Genomic DNA, 20,389 nt, shown 5'->3' on the forward strand with positions numbered 1-20,389 from the left:
GAATTAACTTTAGGATCTCAGTTAATTGCAAAAACACTGGTCTTGGGACATCAGATAATACAAAATTGAAAAAAGGAAAACCAATTTTACTTGTATATATGCTTTTGAGTGATTTCTGCTGCTACTGTTTGGGAGTTCTGCATCATTTCCAAATTATTCCCTTTGATCCTTTTCTGGTAGTCTTTTAGGGTCAGCCACATATTACCTCTCTTGGCAAATATATACACAGATACATTTATGCTCCTAAATAGCATCGCTGTCCACCAATTGACTATAACTTGGTCACTGTTCTCTCTATACCCAGAAAAACAACAGTAAGGGGAATTGTAAGTATAAGCAGGAGACAACAGCATTATGACTATTCCTGGTGCTCTTCTGAATCTTTCTCCAAATTTCACCTCCAACACTCAGCTCTGTTAACTCACTTTACAAAGTGTCTGGAAGGTGAAGAGCTCTCCTCCAAAAAAAAAAAGGTTGATGAAAGAAGGGAGGAATCAGTGAGGAAGCAGAAGGTCTGTGTTTTCTCATTATAGGCTCCTGAAGGCTCAGTTTCTTCACCTACAGAGTGGGGGCAGTGTTTGGAACATTACCCGAGATATGCACTGAAAGGATTTACTTGCCCCTGCAACTGACACAGTGAGTTAAAAATTAAAACAACAACAACAACAACAACAGAAAAGAGAGAAGCAGACAATTCTCAAAAGAGCTACCAATCCCAATATATATATGAAACATATTTTTAGAAGGCAACCAAAATAAAACAACTATAAGGAGTCAAGGTCATGTGCCCATTAAATTAGCAAAGATTTTCAAAATGACAATACCTGCAGGTTAGTTTAAGCCAAAATGGGTATTCCCACTGTCAGCTCATTGGAGTGTAAATTGATAAAACAGCTCACACTTGAACAACATGGGTCTGAACCATAAGGTCCACTTCTATGTGAAATACTTCTGATAAATACAGGATAGTACTGTAACTACAGTACATTATTTTCTCTTATGATTTTTTAAAAAGATTTTATTTATTCGACACACAGATCACAAGTAGGCAGAGAGGCAGGCAGAGAGAGAAGAGGAAGCAGGCTCCCCACTGAGCAGAGAGCCTAATGTGGTGCTCCATCCCAGGACCCTGGGATCATGACCTGAGCTGAAGGCAGAGGCTTTAACCCACTGAGCCACCCAGGTGCCCCGTCTCTTATGATTTTTAAAAACTATTTTCTACAACTTACTGTATCATAAGCATACAGTGCATAGCATACAAAATATGTGTTAGTTGAATGTTTCTGTTATCAGTAAGGCTTCCAGTCAAGGGCAGGTTATAGTAGTTAAGTTTTAGGGAGTCACAAGTTATATGTGGATTTTTGGCTACACAGGAGGTCAGTGCCCCGAACCCCCACACTGTCCAGGAGTCAACTGTACTTCAGATTGTCAGCGTGTAGTGAAAGCATTACAAATCTAGCTCTCTCTCTCATTTTGGGCATCATATTTGGCAGGGGAAGGGGGACATTGGCAGGAAGGGAAAGACCAGGAGGAGTGTGCTCAACTTGGTTCAGGGTAGGGAACTTTGTAGTAGGAGTAAGAGTGAAATAACCTGGATTGCCAAAGAGTATTAATGACAGAAGGTAGAGAACTGACCTCTTCCAGTGTTGAAAGACCTGCCTTGAAAAAGAGGGGAGGGTCTTGCTCTCTGCCGTTAGGAAGGTAGAACTGAATTCTCGATATAGAATCCACTGACTCTAGCAGCAAATCTTACATGGATCATAAATATCACCTGGAAAACCTGTTAACAATGTAGATTACTGTTTCTCTCCTTGCTCCAAATGCTGATTCAATATGCCGGAGCTGGACTTGGGAATCTGCAATTTTAGCAAGCACCTCAAATAACTACGGTGCAGATGGTCCACAGACTTAACTTTGAGAAACACTCTATTACAAGGAAGAACTTTAACAACCAGAGCTATCCAGCAAAGGATCAAGGTTTCTAGAGAGACAGGCTGAAATGATGTGTTTACCAACAAGTCATCTTTCAAGGCTGCTGTGTTGGCGGGGAGGGGTACACATCGGCTTTGGGTAAGATGTTAGGCAAGTTAATCTCCAAGAGATCCTCCAGTTTAAATGTTCTGTTTGCACCTTTCTTAGCTGAACAACCATTTGGTAAGAAAAAAGTGTGTGCAAATGGATTATGCATTATATTCTCATTCCTTTTAATGAAGCACCTTTGAAGATCGCCAGCCTGTTGAGATAAGGACCAAATTGCCAGGACCAGGTACTATCCACAGGCTTCTAAGCAATGTGCAGGCAGAGCGTTCAGAGGAAGAGTGAGTCCATTACCAAAGATGTGCCTTTCCCTCCTTACCTTATTTTAGCAAAGCAAATGTCACGGGTAGAAGTTAAGAGAAGGGAGGAATCAGTGTGGGTTGAGGTAGACAGAGGCAGCTTCATGGCAGAGGGGCTTAAGCACAGTTTGAAGGATGGGTAAGATTTACATAAGTGGTGGGGCAGGAGAACATTCAGGAAGGGAGAGGAACATTAGGAAAGTCAGAGGCAGGAACAAGCATTGAACAAGGGAGGAGGCGATCATCAGACATGCATGATCACACCAGAGGGCATGTGCTAGGTAAGAATGGCAAAAAGGACAGATGGGGGCTGTGCGTGTCCATGTCTTTGGAACTGAAACTTGGAGTGCACGTTATAAATGCCTGTGTGCTTAAGGAGCATGGCCACGTAACAAATCGTCTAAAGCAAGACCATTTCAAGGGTGAAAGAAGCTCCTGGCAGTAAGGGTGCCGTAACATTAAGAATAAACCGGAACTGCATCAGGGACACTGAGATAGTCACCCTGAATTACAGGGACATTGCAATAGTCTCTTTAAAACCCAAGCTGTCCTGCAAATCCAGGACTTCCTGCTGCCCTATGGACTGATATTTGGGGCTGGTATTGGAGGGTATTGAAAGCAAGACGTCATAGGACACAAAGACATTTGTGGGAGGGTTTACTCCAAAGCCTTGGGGCTGAACCAGATGACCTTTAAAATCCTTCATCTTCTGCATTTCTCTAGTGACAACATTTAATACTGTAGAATATCTGTGAGCAGAAATTTAATGGGATTAAAGTTGTTCCTATATCAGCTACAGTCCCCAAATTAGTAACTGTTTCTTTTTCTGGCCTAGAGAGAAGAAAGGGATAGGGAGGCAGCAGTAACGAAATTGGAGCAAAAGGATCACTGTTTCCCAACACAATTATGGGGGGAAGAACTGAAATAAAATCCCAACTAGGACCACTTTCGTTTGGTGCTATGTGTTGAGGTGGAGATTTCTTCTTTCTTTTATTCTGGAAGTGTTTATGGGCTGGGGGCCTGTGCCAGTGAGTGTTGAGAGTGACCATTACCTGGAAATGACAGTATCACAGTTTGGTAGGTAGAAACCCTTCTCGTGCGTTGTTGATAGTATACACAAAGACGCTGAGCCACATACTGGCTTCTAAAGAAATTCACACCTCCATTAGTAGTCAATAGAGCACATTCTAGTGCACACCTGTTTTGTTTTGTTTTTAAAGATTTTATTTATTTATTTGACAGAGAGAGATCACAAGTAGGCAGAGAGGCAGGCAGAGAGAGGAGGAAGCAGACTCCCTGCTGAGCAGAGAGCCAGATGTGGGGCTCGATCCCAGGACCCTGAGATCATGACCTGAGCCGAAGGCAGAGGCTTAACCCACTGAGCCACCCAGGCGCCCCTGCACACCTGTTTTGACACTGAAATGACACTTGCCTACATTGATACATTGATGCACCCAACAACCGTAGTCAGGGTCCACAACCTGCGTCTACTTGAGTAGACAGAGATGGGCTCTCTGGGATGTGGGAAGGAAATGGGTTTTGTGAGACTGACCTGGGTCTGAAAACCTGCTGTTCCACCCATGTAGAGTGACCTTTGGACAAATGTCACCGATTTTACCTCCATTTCCTGATTTAAAGTGTTGTCACTAAGATCAGCCTCACCGGCTCTTATTGCTGGGTGAGAATTGTGAACTTATCCACTCTTTTTAATTTTATTTTCTGCAGTGGATCCAGCCGGGATCTACCACATCAGAGTCTCTGTTGGGCGGCACAGGGTGTGAATACGTTAAAAGCAAGATAGTACTGTACAGGCGACTGTCGGCTGTCAGGTAGAGGTGCAGAAGGCCCCTGTTCTCCTTCATAAAGCGTGTCAGGACCCAACGAAGGGGACTGGTATAAAGTGGCTGTTAGGGGTTGAATTGTGCTCCCCCAACAGATGCTGCAGTCCTAATCCCCAGTACCTCAGATTATGACATTGTTTGGAAATAGGACTGTTGCAGAGATGCTTAGTTAAGGTGCCTGCTCAAGTATGGCAAGTGGACTTTTAAGAAGAGGAGGACACCCCGTGATGCATAGGGAGGGAGGCAGAGACTGGAGTGAGGAAGGGGTATGGCTGTCTGTCATTAGAAACTGGGAGGGAGGCACCGAACAGATTCTCCCTCTGAGCCCTCAGAAGGATCTCAACCCTGTGGGTGCCTCGATTTCAGATGTCAACCTTCTAGAATTGTGAGACCATACATTTCTGTTGTTTTAAGCTACCCATTTTGTGGGCCTCTGTTAGGTCAGTCCTGGGAAACACATGCAGTGGCCGTCCTGTAAGGTGACTTACCTGGCCTCATGGCTCCTCTGCAAGGCTCACCGGTGGCATACACCTGGAGGTCTACTGCAAACTGCCCTGACTAAAGATTTCATTGAGACATTTGTGGTTTTCTGGATAAGTGAGCAGACAGGCAGGGAGGCGCCCGCCACTGAGAACTGCGGGGAAGAGAGTAGTTAGATGTTAGGTGAGTGAGAACGTGTAGGTTGGGTGAGAGAAAAAAGGAGCTGTCAGACTTCAGAGCGCTGTTACCAGATATCTTTTCTATTTTTAAATGGGCTTATGTCACCTTGTGTTTGTGGGTAGGCTGATGGGTACTGTTTTCCTTTTGTTACTGTTTTGTTCAAGTGTTTTGCTTTAAGTCTTTTTCTTGTGAGTAAGTTTAGCTAAAATGGCCACCCCCATCTGACCTTCTTTGCTAAGGTGTCTTCCAATATTGCTGGAAGATTAACAAATAGAATTTTCTTGAGTAAATGAATGAATCGCATTAGGGAGGCCATGTAATATGGGCGTGGGGGGTGTGGAGAGTGAAGAACCATGCAGATCTAGAGACAGGTAGTTGTGGATCAAAATCCTGCCTCTGCCCAACTTCTCTGAGCCTCAGATCCTTCTGTAAAATGGTGGTGATTGTATCTGCCTCTCAGAATTGGTAGAGGGATGAAATTAGTTGACAAACATCAATGTCCTTTCTTGTTTTCTCCTGTCCCTACTTAAAAATCAGTGTCATCAAGCTGAACGAGCTAATGATTAGTTTCGTTGGACTTTGCTCTCAACAAGAGCTTATGTTTGGGATTCTCCTGCTAACCCCAACACTGAGACTTAAACTTTTACCTTGTCATTTTGCTGCTGTGTGTAATATCCACAGTCTCCCTAGGTAATGGGTGGAACCAACTGAGGATGCAAATCCAAGTAACCCATTCCAGAAAACAGCTGCTTACTGGTAGACTAGAAGTCTCACTGCTGTATCACAGTACCCACTCACAAGGAGGCTGGCCACGTCACTGGATCCTTGGAAGAAACTTGTAAGGGTACACGTGCAGTAGCTCCCTGCCCTATCTGAAGAACGCTTTCGGCTTTTTGTTGCTTAGGAGAAAAAAAAAAAGATGCAGGACCTGGTCACACACTGTTTCTTTCATCTCTGGAATATGGTTCCACCAGACAGCAGCCTGTGCAGATGCTCTTTTGTGTGCCTGTCTGTGCTGTGGGTGAGTAGGCAAAGCAGGGTCCAGCACACACTGCAGTCGGGGCTGGCAGGTGTCACCCCAGGGCACCCATGCTGGACTCGAGCCCTGGAATGCACCAGGCCTGCCTGCTGGGTGACCCCTCGCATGCCAGTTGTCCAGCGTGGCAGACTGATGGGCTGGACCCCCAGATGGCGGCTTGGCTGAGTGGGGTGGGGGCTGTCAGAGGGAACTGTGAGGGGGGCGGTAAAGCCCAGGAGGCTGAGCCAGCTTCATGTTGTTTGGGTGCCAGCCTCGAAGACACCATCTCCAGGGAGCTGCCAAAGCTGCTCTCTGCCAGAGGGTCTCTCCCTGCATTAGGATATGGAGAAGCTAATGAATCGGAATGACTCAGAGAGAGCCGAGCCATCAACAGAAATAGTTTTGAGAAAGCATTTGCATAGACAGATTCTCCGCTCCTGAGCCCCTGGTCAGTGGATGTGAGTGGAGGAAGGGAGTGGGGTGTTCCCATGGGTGCGGGTGGTGGTTCTCCATGCGTGTCCAGCCAGATGGTTGGGCATTTGCATGAGATCATCCAAGTGCGCACACTGAACTGTGTCTGGCATGTGGTCGGCCCACAGCGAATGTTAGCCATTGTTACTGTGACAGCGATCGTAGTTGTCGTTAGTGTGGTTGTTTGGCCCACGGTGCTGTCCATACACTTGAGGGGAGTATCTCACTGATCCTGCCTACTTCATGCAACAGACACAGTGGTGGGTCAGAGTGCCCAGAGAACTTCAGGATTCTCAACTACTAGGTGACCCTGGATCAATAGTATCATTCCCTTTTTGCAAAGTCCATTTTTTTTGGGGGGGGGGGGAATCATGTTCTGGAGAGCACTAAACTCCTAAGAAAACAATCTGGGGTATCTTTCATTAAAGCAGGCTCATGACCAAATAAGTTTCGAAAACACTAAACACCTACAATATACAAATATGTGTTATGAAGCTCTAAGAAAGACCTAAGATATGCAGAATTTCCTATATTTTCCCTCGGGGAAAGGGATGATTGCTGAGTCCATTACTTTCCCCACAGAACACCTATGGCATCTTGTGGGATCTCAGCATTCAGCGGAAGCCTGAGAAATGCTCACATCATTTTGCCACTCTCCTAGGACTTGTCAGTGTTAGTCAATAACAGTAACCCTTTGGGCTCCTCGTGGAGGCAGTTCCTGCCCATTTAAAGGTGGAGGAGCGTCAGAGAAGCTTAATCACCATCCAGAGTTTCAAACCTTGTCTTTATCTTGCTGCAGTTATTTTTCCATTATACTAAACTTTCATTAAGCCAGGTGTATGTGTGTGTGCACGCATGGGCACACCCATTTTATTTATAGAGTTTGAGCCTCTGACAATAACCATCATCTCTTCTGCAATGATCATTTTAGACTGAGGCTGTGTTTGTAGGAGGCTATATGTTTGTGCAGAGCAGTGTTTTTATTTAATACTGGAACAGCTCTATTACTTAATAAAAATAATTTGCATCTGATTGAATGTAGGGTTTATATCTTACCTAGGCAATGCCCAGGTATATAGAAATGCTTTCCCCTTTTCCACTGTTCCTCAGTGCAGAGACCCGGAAAATAGAATGTAACCAATATTCTTGTTGCCCAGAAGCCCCAGTCTTGGCTGAAACGTTATTTGCATCAGCTGTCCCCAGACCTACCATCAGCTCCTAAGTGGACATTGTCTCTGATTGTTAGGAGCTTGTTGTTGCTGGTCCCTGCCTCATAGACCAGGCAGATATAGATTTTAGAGGGCTGTGCCATGAAAACACATGGAGATGGAAAAGCTGGCTTTGATGCCTTCATTTGAGGAGGTGTGTGGGCTTTGGCAACAAGTAGTGATCTGGCTTTGAGTCCAGGCTCTGGGATTTTCTAGTGTGCGATGTTGGTCATTACCTTGGTTTCCTGTCTTTAAAATGTGGGCAATACCTGCTTTTTACCATTTTTGTGAAGCCGAAACAAGATGTTGCATATATAGCAATTAACAGCATGGCAAGTCACAAACACATGATAAAAATCATCCACTACCATCATTCCTCCTTCCATGGAAATGGCTGCCATGGGTTGTCAGAAACTGATCCCAGAAAGGCAACACCAGAGTATGAACCTTGGAGGGAGGGCCTTATAATCAGCACACATCTCTCACTGAATAAAAGAGAGGATGGATCTCATGAAGTGAAATGACTAGCCATCCCTCAAATCTGTGGCCCTTATCCATTCTCTTGATCTTAAATAGCATGGATCACTTTCTATTATTATTATTTTTCAGTCACTCACCTACTTGCCTGTATCTATACTCTAGAACATGTAGGTCCCATGTACCTCAGGGACTGGGCCTGTGTTGTACTGTCCTGGATCCTTAGCGCTGAGAATAGTGACAACAGTGAGTAGTTATCCTGCCATTTTTCATGGAATGAATGGGTTCAGTGATGGGATTATTGAGAGAGACATACATACAGACATGGACACCTGTCACCAGATCAAACCCTGCCATTTAAGTATCATCATACTTAGCATCCAGGATGTTTGAATTCCTGCCTTCTTTCTCAGGCTCTTCAGGAGGGAGATTCAATACTCACTGCTTAATAGGCTCTTCTGGGTTATTAAGCCTTGTTACAACTAGTGTCATGCCTATGGCAACCCATCTTATTTGATTCTCCTAGAAGATCAAGACTGGTGTTTAAAATTCTTGGCATATTTGGCTCAGGTCATGATCTCAGGGTCCTGGGATCAAGCCCCACATCGGGCTCTCTGCTCTCTTCCTGTCTCTCTGTCTGCCTGTCTGCATACTTGTGATCTCTGTCTGTCAAATAAATAAATAAAATCTTTAAAAAAATAATAAAATTCTTGGCATAGGTGATCGTGGTTTGATGGTCTGTAATTCATCCCCTTGAGGCTCTCATGAGAATGGATCATCTGAAGCAATGTCCAATGTATTTATCTTCATCAATCTTGTTCCCCTAATCCTTCACCAGTAAGGAAAATGACAGGGAAGTAGTAAGTTGCAGTAGAAAGGTTAAGCACCTGTTAAACTCCATTGAGTTCCAGGATGTGGACCCCTCCTAAGAGGTTCACGAACCTTTCTATTGCAACCCATCAGCACCGACCAATTTTCTTTTTTTGAGTCAGGAAGACCCAGGTTGCATACCTAGCTAATCTAATTTGGGTGAGTTGCTCCATTTCATAGGGTCTCAGCTCTTCAGTCATGAGATGGGTGAAGTATCGCCTTGCAGGGCTGAAGTGAGCTGTGTTTACAGTGCACGTAATGTGTATATCCTACTACCGGTAAACACTGTTTGGTAATGATGTCCTCACTGAAAAATGATATGGGTAGGCATGTGTATGTGAGTGAGAACTACATTGCCAATTGGGAATATAGTGTTGGGTGAACTGTGGCTGAGGTGGTCTCCCTGGGCTAGACTGGCTTGGAGGCTTTTTCATAATAATGTCCCCAAGAGCTTGGGATGTAGGAAATGGCAATGAAAGAATATTTACCACAGTTCAAGATGGCTTCTTAAGCAGGTACAGTATTCCATATTAAAGCAAATGTATCTAAATTATTTTTACAAATCTCAGGCTGTGAACTAAAGAGAAACAAAACAACAAAACAAAAAAATTCCTGTATTTCCACAATATAAACTGATAATGAGGACATGTTAGGATTCATGCAGCAGGTTAGGGAATGTATATAGTGCTATCCCACCAGCAGGAATTGAAAGGCAAGCACTTTCTAGTTTATATTGAGCCTCAGATCTCTACACACTTGACATCCTACCTCAGAACTAGAAAGAGCCATTAAGGCAACATAGGCTCACCATTTCCTATTAATTTTTATTCAGACTTCTGTAGTATGTCCAACCCATTCTCATATCTATCTGCTTAAAATTCACAAATGTACATCTCTTTGGGTGTAAAGGGCCCTTACTGTGTAAATATCAACTTATTAGTGTCTGTGTACTTATAAGCCTACTTCCATACATTTTTTTACCCATCGAGTAACAGTTCAGTTAATCTGTAAGATGCATGGCAACTTTGACGTGAGACAACTTGAAAAGAGTCTAAAAATTCAACAGGCAGTAGCCACAAAATCATCTGGAAAGAACCTAAAATAGGAAGAGAGCCCACAATAAAGCTCAAGCCATTGACTGGCTTTGATCCTGTTAGCTAGGACCTGCAGACACCTAAGCTGAGAAGCATAGAGGAAATGAATGAGGAAAAATATAATAATAATAGGAGAAAAGACCAGGCAAAAGCAAAAAGAAAAAAAAAAGTAAAAAGAGATGAGAGTGATAAAGTGCAGAGAAAGTCAATAGTTATAGTTACGGAAATATGAAGCCTCCTTGGGTAAAATGACAACCAAGAGCGGGAAATAGAATTATGGATTTTTGAAGATGTCTTCTAGCTCATTAGGCTGAAATCCTTTTTAATGCATCGGGACCCTGAAGGAGGCGGCAGAAGGACCGCCTAAGCAGTCCCACGCCCCGGGTGAAGGCGCACCCCACGCTTCCGCCCGCCTGGCGGCCTCTCGGAGGCCGCCATGTTGCTCTCTCTCCGTCAGACTCGCGTGGATTTATCAGGCTACTCGCTGCGCTTTCCGGCAGTGGCGACAGCATTTCCGGCAGTGGCGACAGCAGCGTGTATTTGCTTCACATCTGTGGGGTTGCACCTGCGTGTTACACAGAGCTGCAAAGGGAGCGGAGAGTGCGCGTTAGACTCCCCTGAGTTCCAGGATGTGGACCCCTCCTGAGACGTTCCCGTAGCTTTCTATGGCAACCCATCAGCACCGACCACTTTTTTTTTTTCGTTAGAGAAAAATGCATTGATTTCACTAGCATAAGCCACTTTTAAACCAGATTATTAGAATTTGGTACACATTCTTTTTTTTTTTAGATTTTATTCATTTATTTGAAAGACAGAAATTACAAGTAGGCAGAGAGAGAGAGAGGAGGAAGCAGGCTCCCCGCGGAGCAGAGAGCCTGATGCGGGGCTCGATCCCAGGACGCTGGGATCATGACCTGAGCCGAAGGCAGAGGCTTTAACCCACTGAGCCACCCAGGCGCCCCTTGGTACACATTCTTGCCCAAGATCTAGGCAAGCATCTCCCCTTCACTCCCCGCACTTCAACTGAACCCGGTGTCATCCTCACCGTAACTTTTACCGACCTTAACATAATGTTCAACATAGGACAAGGGTCTCGCTCTTCATAACCAACCATCAATGTTAGCTTTGAATTCAGACGCTTTCTAGGAATTTCGTTTCCACCCAATTGTTTCTCTGGTGAGCCCTGATGGCCCCCTTTACGGGAGGAGGAAGGGTTTTCATGAGATGTTTCAGTTCCACATTCAGCTCGCCACATCTGTCCCCTTCCCTTGGTTTCCTGCTCCAGCATTTGGGTTTTCTTTCTCTTCAAGTGAAAAATCAACCTCGACAGCTGAGGAAATAGGAGACTTGCATTTGTGTCAGAGCAGTCCAAGAGAAGGTGCTTTCCTTTCCTTCTTTACGCGTCTCCAGGGAAGCTGCGAGTCAACAGCCCTGTGCCTCACAGGGTTGGGGGGGTGCTGACCCTCCAGATTTACTGGCATAGCTGAGGCACTCAGGGCAGGGCAGCTCTAGAAATGCAAACGCTTCACGTCCACCCTGCTTCAGAGAACATGCTCTTGAGAACACAACAAAATGGGGTGTTTGAAAAGCATGTGAAGTGAGTTTTACTGCAGGACCTGTGAGGCACTTGCCACTGTAATGCAATAGGAGGCCCCATGGTCTGTGTAGTCGGCTGGCGGGCCCAGTGGCGAGGTGGCAGGGAGGGCTGGGGGGGGGGGGGGCTGGAGCGAGGCTGTCCTTTTCCAACAGTGACGCTACTGGAAGACATAGGGCCCAGGTGGGAGCCATGTGTGTTGGGCTTACTGGAAGCCTGCATGGGACTGGTGAGAGGATCTGCTTTATCCCTTAAACACTCGTGTGTGTCTGCCTTCTCTCCTGTTCCCTTGTGGTCACTCCAGTTCAGGTCCTCATGGCCTAATACCTGAGATATCACTGTGGCCTCTGATGACTTTTTCTCATTCAGAAAAAGAGCGGGTCTTAACCGTGACGACCCCCTATAATCTGGCCTGCCATTGCTGTGTGGCCGCATCTCTGCCTTGTTTTGTCCAACAACACAGGCCCCTCTGTTCCTCTTTAAACATTCCAAGGCCCTCATGCCTCTGGGCTTTATACTTGCTGTTGGTGCCTCTGGCCAGAATGCTCTCCCCTTAGATATCACCTCAGGCAAATCCTACACATCCAGCTGGTGTTTCTCAAAACGTGTCTTCTCATCGAGACCTCTCCTGGACAAGTTCAGCTTCCCTCTACTCTTGGTATTTCTCCCATTCTCTGTTCTTTTTTAAATTTTTCTCTTTAGCACTTGAATCCATCAACATATTATATATTCTATTTATGTACTATGTTTATTTGTTTATTGTCTGTCCTACCATGAAGTAATCCCCATGAGATTAAAAAAAAGTTTCATTGATGTTTTGCTTACGGCTCTGTCCCCAGGGTTTGACACCTCCTTGGTGCTTGGTATTCACTGATTGATGGAATTAATAAATTACTTTATCTCCTCTCCTTTTGTCTTCCTTCTGCTTTCAGATGGTGCCACATCAGGTCACCAGATTACATGATTATTTTCGGCCACATTCGTCTTAACCACCCTGTCAGTGTTCTTTGGCCAATTAGGTTAAAATTTGTATTTCTCAGTCTAGATTTAAGGATTCGAGCAGTCTTAGAGTCACCTTCCTGGCCTGATCAGCACCACCTAACTGGGACTTCTATTTGGGAAGACTGGCCTACTTGCTGGCCCGGATTTTGTCCAGCATGTTTCCTCCCCACCTCCACAACCATTATCCAAGTAGATTCCGATTTAACTTGCCTGTAGAGACAGGTAGCATAACACCGGCAGCAGTAACACAGACTTTTTGTTCTTAGCTCTACCCACTTACGTAAGACCTCAGTCTTCTGCACAGTAGCCTTGCCATCCAGTGGCCCCAAGGCTCCCCAGAAGGTGTCTCATTTTGACATGAAAGTAGTGCAGCTGTAATCACCATGAAGTCTCTACCCTGTCTTCCCTCTGTGTGGAGAGGTCTTCTGTCCCTGGAAGGTGCCTCATTTTCTCTTTTGGGGTTGCCTATTGGGAGAATGCCTTTGTCCTACTGGAGGTCTTGTCTCGTGATCCCAAAGCCACCAGTTCTCCAGATTCCAGCTGGGTTGAGGGGCTTGAAAGGGAGAAAGCCCTTCTCTGCAAATCCTCCTTCCCTCTCTCCCTTCTTTCCTGAATGTCTACTAGGCTCTTGGTTTGTGTCTGACTACGTACTTGGTGTTGGATTTTAGGAAAAACAGGAATCTCCTTCTTTTTGTAACTCTACAATTTTTTTAAAGATTTGTTTGTTTGTTTGTTTTAGAACAAGAACACAAGTTGGGGGGAAGAGCAGAGGGAGAGAGAGAGAAGCAAACTCCCCACTGAGTGCGGAGCCCAACGTGGGCCTCGATCTCATGACCTGAGTTCTTGACCTGAGCCAAAAACCAAGGGTCAGATGCTCAACCAACTGAGCCACCCAGGCACCCCTATAACTCTACAGTTTTTAACTCTGGGACCTTTGGGGAATAGTTCGGCTTTGCCATTTATCTTCCAGTCCCTTGTGAATCAGCTCCTGTGGCTTCTTAACACAGCCATTGTTCCTACTCCTACCCTCTGTGGACATCCTGTCCCACCTGATCCTCCACCTGGGCACACATGTTGACGTCTCCATACCCTGTACCTCAACCTGGCACCCAAGAACCCATGCCAGGGGGCCCCTGTGAGCCCAGTGACTCTGTGCCCTGCCGAATATGCCAACGCCAGCCTTAGGAGCTCTCAGCATTGGCTACATAATGAGATTTTGGATTGCTCTCTGCTGAAGTGTCCTCAATTTCTGAAATAAATACATCTTTTAAGGCCCAATTCCAGAATTTGCTTCTCTGTTAGGTCCTTCTTAGTGACTCAGCCTCTGAGGTCTTACCTTCCCCGAATGACGGCTTTTATTGTCTGAGCGGTTCATTTAGCATTTAGCCGTGTGTGGCCTTCTCTGTTCATGATGTTCCCTTTCCCCCCACCCCCAAGTCCTTCTTGTCTTCTCAGGTAGCTTGCCAGCTTTTCCTAGGAAGGACAGAAGCTCCTTCCTCTTTAATTCTTACACTGCACTTAGCATCGCCTTATCTTCATAGTGATGGCTACAAGTATTTATTGACTCAGTCTTTATAAATATGCTTTGGACAAGTTGGTAGTTAACAGATTGTTTTAGCCACACGGAAAACTCTTTTGAGGGTCGTGACCTTCTGACATGGGCCAACAGTCCTCAGGCTGAGCCCTGGGCCCTTTACCACAGAGGGAGCTCTCCCTGCAGCAGACCCTGCAAGGTAGCTTGGACATGACCTTTGGACCACAGACTCCTCCAGATGTGTGGCATTTTTGCTCCTCGGTCCAGGATTTTGAAATCCTGTTGTCACAGAGAGACTTACTGATGTAATGAGGAACCACAATAAGGGGGCACGGGGACTTCAGCTAGTCGCCTTCCCGGTTTGTCCAAAGTGTCCTGTATTCTGTTTGAGGAAAAGAGGAGCCAATGTGCGTGGCAGTCGAGGCCATACTTGGCCCTAAAATCACATTAATGGAATGTTCAGATAATGTCATGCTTCATTTTTCCTAATACCAATTTACAGATTGCATCCCCGGCTCCCCAGAGAAGCAGAACTTGCCAAGTATGCTTGTCATTTCTTCTAATTAGGTTTTTAAATAAATAAAAAAACTCTTGTTTTCATTTACCTTGGATTATCCTGCAACAGTGTTCATGTTCACGTTGCCCATAGAGCCAGTCCCCATTGAAAGGACACTGAATTCCTGACACTCCAGAGGCTTAGGAGCTTTCCTCCTCTCCTCTTTACCGAACATTCTGTTCTCCCACCCTTGGAGAAGAAAAAAGGATGGACTTACCTGTACCCTCTTGCCTCTCCCAGTCCTCCCCCACAACCAGAGTGCCCCGTAGACTGAGTTCTGTGTCTGAAAGGGAGCGAGAATTCTTCTGGCCTTACTTGCTCTTTCCCCTTTGCCTGATTCCCAACCCTTCCTTAATTTCTCTTCCTCGGCATGACTCTTTGGATCTGGGATCAGTCACTAGGAGGAAGACAGCTAGGCCAGAACTCGATGCCCATTCACCCCGCCCCATCCCCACCCTGATCTTTTTCTGTCTCTGTGCCCCATCAGCTCCCTCCCCCAGAGTACCTTCTCTGCCTCCTTCCCGGCTCCCAGGATGACTGGGTTTCCATCCAGAGGAACCCTTCCCTGGCCATTCATCCTTTTATCACTGTGGCCTCATTGCACAGACAGAGCTAATGCAAGCAGTGATTACTTGCATTAAGTCTGTGAGGCCAAGCCTGGGAGCTCTGGGGAGAGGTGCTGTGAGCCCAAACTGTGTTTGGCCAGCAGCAGGCTCTGGTCTCAGGTTCCTTTGAAGCAGGGAGACCGAGAAAGTGTTGCCATGCTGGCTAGGAAGATTCTTGAGTATTTCCTCCTACTTCTCGACTTCTGATCTCTGGTGGTTAAACCTGTGGATGTCTGTGGGGGCAAGGGTGAGGGGTGTATCCTTAATTATACAGCAGGAGAGAGAGAAGGTCAGCAGGGAAGGTAATTTGCTACATCTTCGGGGAGTAGTAAGGTTTGATATATGTCTTATTGGGAAGGGACACAGCTGGCCTTGTTATACACGCTTCTTGGGGGTCAAAGTTCAGACTACTATGGGTAACAATTCAGTTGCCTTGGACACTAAGAAGCCCCAGCCTTTTTACAAATCATAGGTCTGTGCAGCTGGGTCTTGCTTCCCTTCCCTCCTCCCTCTGTCCCCTTTCTTCTTTCATCAAATCCTGTTAACTACCACCAGATATTCATTGCTGCTTTGGGAAAATCACATCTCTGGCTCAGAGGAAGAAAATATAGCTTTCCTGGGTACATATGGGTCCAGGACTTATGACCAGGGGCGGTGGGTGGGAAGGAGGGCATTAGATCCTAACTTCGTTGTCAGGAACAATGACACACTTTCTGCCCCCTGCTTGCCTTGGATCCTTCTGTCCCAGCCCCAGCTCCAGTGGTCTAAGGCTGTGATAATTTTACTTCTGTGCTTGATAGGAGCCGAAGTTGGGGAGGAACTGTTACTGCTTTGAATGCCAGAGTGCCTGCTGCAGAGGGCAGAGTCAGAGCTTAGAATGCTTTCTTTTATGATCACTATTAGTCTGCTAACAGTGGGATTATCCCCACTGACTAGAAGTACAGCTTATCATTGTGTTGTTTTTATACAAATAAATGTTGATCCTGGTGTGATAGGATATAATCTGATTATAACCTATGTTGTCTTCGTTTTCATAGATGTTACACATACATACACAATTTACAAGCTAATGGATTTCCTTTGAATACTGACAAAATCAGAAAACCCCTAGTAAGAGCATGGAAGTTACTTTACTTGATATTTAAAGCAGTAAGTCTAATTGGCCTTTAAATTGATTGAAGGGAGTGAGGTTTTAAAATTTTCATATTTTAATTTGTAAACGTGTGGATTTAGTGATTTTTTTGATTCATCACTTTTCAGAGTGAAGGAAGCATCGGTTTAAATAAGAGTTCAGTCTTTTTTTTTTAAGAAAAAGTAAATACAGTCTTGATTCTGATATTTTAGCTTTGTATTTAGTTTAAATTGTGCAAATAAAAATTGTAACATTACCAAGCACAAAAATCCTTTGTTTTGGCAATTTCTTCTCAGAAGCTTATCCTTCAATGATTTCGAATAACTTTGACCAATTGAAACATAGTCATAAGCCGAGAAGTCAGCAGTTAAAACTTGAGATTCCTGGAACAGTTTTTATCAGTTGAGGAAGTGAAATCATGTATTTGATTACTATGGAAAAACACCTTCATTCAAGATTTGCTTAATTTTGCATGTGATCATAAACCTGAATTACTGGATTTCTTAGATTATAAACTGTTTAGAAGCGGTCACTAAAGAAATTGAAGACAACAAAAGACAGGCACAACAACACTGAAAGGATGTCTAGTCTGTTAGTTAGAAAGACAGAAAACCAAAATAACTGTTCTTCATGGTAAAATGCATCATGTTCCAGTGTTTATGAAGAAAAATTCAGATTATGATCTATATATACCAGCTCTAAAGGCATGAAAACATGTATGTTATGAGGGTCTTTTATAATTTAATATTGTTTAAATAAAGTTGGTTTTATAACCTAAAGCACTCTGCTTCATACGTTATCATCTGGAGGACATTGTACTTGAATTATTCCCTGTGAATGATGTTGGTCTATTTTACATGCTGTCCGGGAAAGCTGAGCGATAACATGTCTTAACCCTGTGGTTCTCCAACTCTTACCAGGAGCCCAGTTCCCTTATTCAAAAGAGATTCTGACTTAGAATCCTGGGATTCAAAATACGGCAAGGAAGAGGGAATTCTGGGTCCCTGCGCCTGCGTGGTGCTTGTCCTACAACCGTCCGTTTGGTCTGAGGAGCCTCACAGGGTCCTCACAGGGTCCCTGGAGCTCTGCAGGTGCAAAGTCAGACTGGAGCGGGGGAATTACTGATAAGGAAGGAGGCGTGTCTGGTGCGCTTAAAAATCCTAGCCCATCAGTAGTTGTCTACTGTGAGCACAATTGCTTTGTCTGCAGCGGAATCTACCAGGGGTTTTGTGGATTAGGAGTGGACTGGGAGTTTCCACGGCAGTTTCCTTAGCATCAGAGCAACTCTGAGTGGCCATGTGACTCAAATGCCCCATGCATTTTCTGCAGGTGGTGCTCCCTCCACAATCTCTACCAGAACATCCGAAGGAAACGGGAGAGCAACCTGAATTTGCTTATGGGCATTGTGCTCTCGAAAATTTGCAAACTAGAATCCTGTTACCCTGCCCTGAGAGCTGCTGCTGCTTCTACTACTGCCCCTCCTTGATCCCTCCCCACCCCCCCTTCCTCCCTCCACTCCTGTCTTTTCAGTAGTAGAGCTGAGACACTTTCCAGTAGCGTGGCTAGACGCTTGGGTTTCTGTTTTTCTTTGTTCTTTGCAAAATCAATTGATTGTCAAACTTTTGCAATGTTCCAGACCGTGTTCTTTCCTCAGGCAGAGGAGAGCTGTCTGCAAGGCGGTAACTAAACCTCAGTCAGCGGGTGTCTAGACTGCAAGTGGAGTTGCTGGAGGGTTCTGGGTGCCTCATGGGAGGCAGAGAGGAATGTGCATAACCCATGTTGAACGCGTGGAACCGTCTGGGAGGGAGCAGGCTGTGGATGCCGCGTTCCTGATACCGCCACTTCCAAGGGGGTAGCTTGCAGTCCTTCTAAACTTACTTGGTAGCAGCAATGCCTCCATTCTTGGCCCAAAAATTATATCGCCGCAGGGGAAGCCACACATCAGAAGAGGGCAGTTTGCCAGCAATCTCTCCCAGCACCTTTCCTAAGAATAAGGACTCAAGGCTTTTCACACTTGGATGCTTTGAGTCCCCGTTTCACAGATTAGCTTTGTAATATTAAGCCGCTTTCCGTGCTCAAACCCCAGTTACTCATGCGGACCTGCCTTCTAGCCAGTGCTTTGTGGGGAGGCCCCGGTGTTTTCGCGTGGATTTTACATGGCCCCGGCACGATCGAAATTGCACCTGTTCCTCTCCCACCCTACTGCTTGATTTTTTTTTTTCATTGTTCGAGGAAGTATGCACCTCAAACAGTATTTTATTGTGTATCGAAACTGGTACCAACCGTCCAAGAGGCCAAATTGGGTCATGAAGACAAGCATGAGCTCTGACCTAGGCTCCCCCACTCTGCTGGGTCCTCATTATGAGACCTCACACCCGTTGCGTTCTGGGCCACAGCTTTCTTATCTATGAAATGGGAATAAAAATACTACCGATGCCTTAGCGTTGTCGAAGGTTAAATGGGTTCCTGTTTGTGAAGTGCTTCTGAGTGCCTGACTCCCAGCGAGTCCTGCATTCATGTTAGCGGCTCCTGCTGCTGGTTTTGACTGTTTATTGTTATTACCAGGTGGAAGAGTTCGGCTCTACTACTTTGCTGAAGACTCGGGGGAAGACCCAAGTAACTTTGTAGAGATTTGTGCCTGGGATAGAAACCTAAAGCGATTGGCCCCTTGGGGTGTTGGCTCTTGAGCTTAGGCCTAATTCTGCATGTTGGTTCTGCTGCTTAACTACTGCGTAAAAATGTAAAAAGACAAAAACAAGCCAAAAAACCCATAAAAACAGAGGCTACTAGTGTCTACGTTGTTAGGTTATAAAACTTTAGAATGACAGAATAAGGAGTCTGGTTCATATTATATGCTCAATATGTAGCAGCTATTGTAAGTATTATAATTTGGAGGAAAATCTCACCACCCTAGGTCATCCAGATACAGAGGGGGGTGGGGTGGGTGGGTCAAAAGACTCAAGTTCGCCATATTTTCATGTTCTAAATTTGCTTATGTTTGCTTTCATTATGTATACTCTCTTTAATGCCAGGGAACTTTCCAGAGCAGACTGTTAACATTTCTTCTTGTATTTTGAATTGAATGTTGTAGAAATCGGCCCTGAGGAGGAAGTGTGCGGTCTGTAAGATCGTGGTCCACACAGCCTGCATTGAACAGCTAGAAAAGGTGAGACAGCGCCACCTGCTGCAGTGGTGGCTACATTGCGGGTGTTTGGCCTCCTAAGACCCGCTGTCACTTGTTATTTCTAACTTTTTCAAAACCGCACCCTTTTCAAACACTGGAAGACTAGCCTTGTTACCAGGCTAGAGAGAAAAGCCTGGTACACAAGAATTATTATTATTATTATTATTATTATTATTTTACAATGACAAACATTGTTATTCACCCATAGAATTTCCCACAAGATTTTTTTCTTTCCTTAAGAAAAATAAGATCTTTGAAATCATTGTTTAGATTCACCTGACGGTTGTGAGTTTCCTCTTTCTAAAGTGGAGGCAAAGAAGAGAGGCCAGAAGGCAGCTCTCCTTCCTTCCTTGGGGCAGTGTTCCACTGGTACAGCACGGATGTGTGGGTGGGCGGGGGGTGACATCCCCATGCTGTCTCGCCTCCCGAAGAAGTAGATTCTGCGGAGTCCATTGATCAGTCATTTGTGGGAAAAGGGAGGCTCCAGCCGTGAATGTGTTGTCTGCCGTCTTCTCTTTCTCACCTCTCCTCTCTTTCTACACGTGAAATTCTCTGTTATCTATGTTTTTGATCTGCTGTGTGTTGAAATATTTTCATCCTCTGCAACATTCATTGTTTTAATGAACATGTTACCAATTGTTGCCAACTGCTGTTTTGTAGGGATGACTACTAACATTTATATGTATATGTGTGTATATATATACAGATATATATATATTTTTTTCTTTTTGCTATTCCAACCTCATTTATTATGTCCTCCTTCATTTCTATACTCCTTTCACCTTATCAAGTAACTAAAGAAGACGG

At 45.0% G+C, this 20,389-nt stretch overlaps 1 protein-coding gene across 6 annotated transcripts in view; it reads left to right on the forward strand.

Annotated features, from left to right (window-relative positions):
• Window positions 1-20,389, forward strand: part of DGKI (diacylglycerol kinase iota) — a 445,797-nt gene that overhangs the window by 168,801 nt on the left and 256,607 nt on the right. For all 6 annotated transcript variants that reach the window (XM_046020805.1, XM_046020801.1, XM_046020799.1 and 3 more), the window contains one exon: window positions 19,490-19,564. Coding sequence is in view for 5 of the 6 variants with exons in the window: in XM_046020801.1 (XP_045876757.1) it covers window positions 19,490-19,564 (75 nt within the window). In the remaining variant the exon portion in view is untranslated. The remainder of the gene's footprint in view (window positions 1-19,489; window positions 19,565-20,389) is intronic.

Source organism: Meles meles, chromosome 10, assembly GCF_922984935.1.
Source record: "Meles meles chromosome 10, mMelMel3.1 paternal haplotype, whole genome shotgun sequence".
NCBI lineage: Eukaryota > Metazoa > Chordata > Mammalia > Carnivora > Mustelidae > Meles > Meles meles.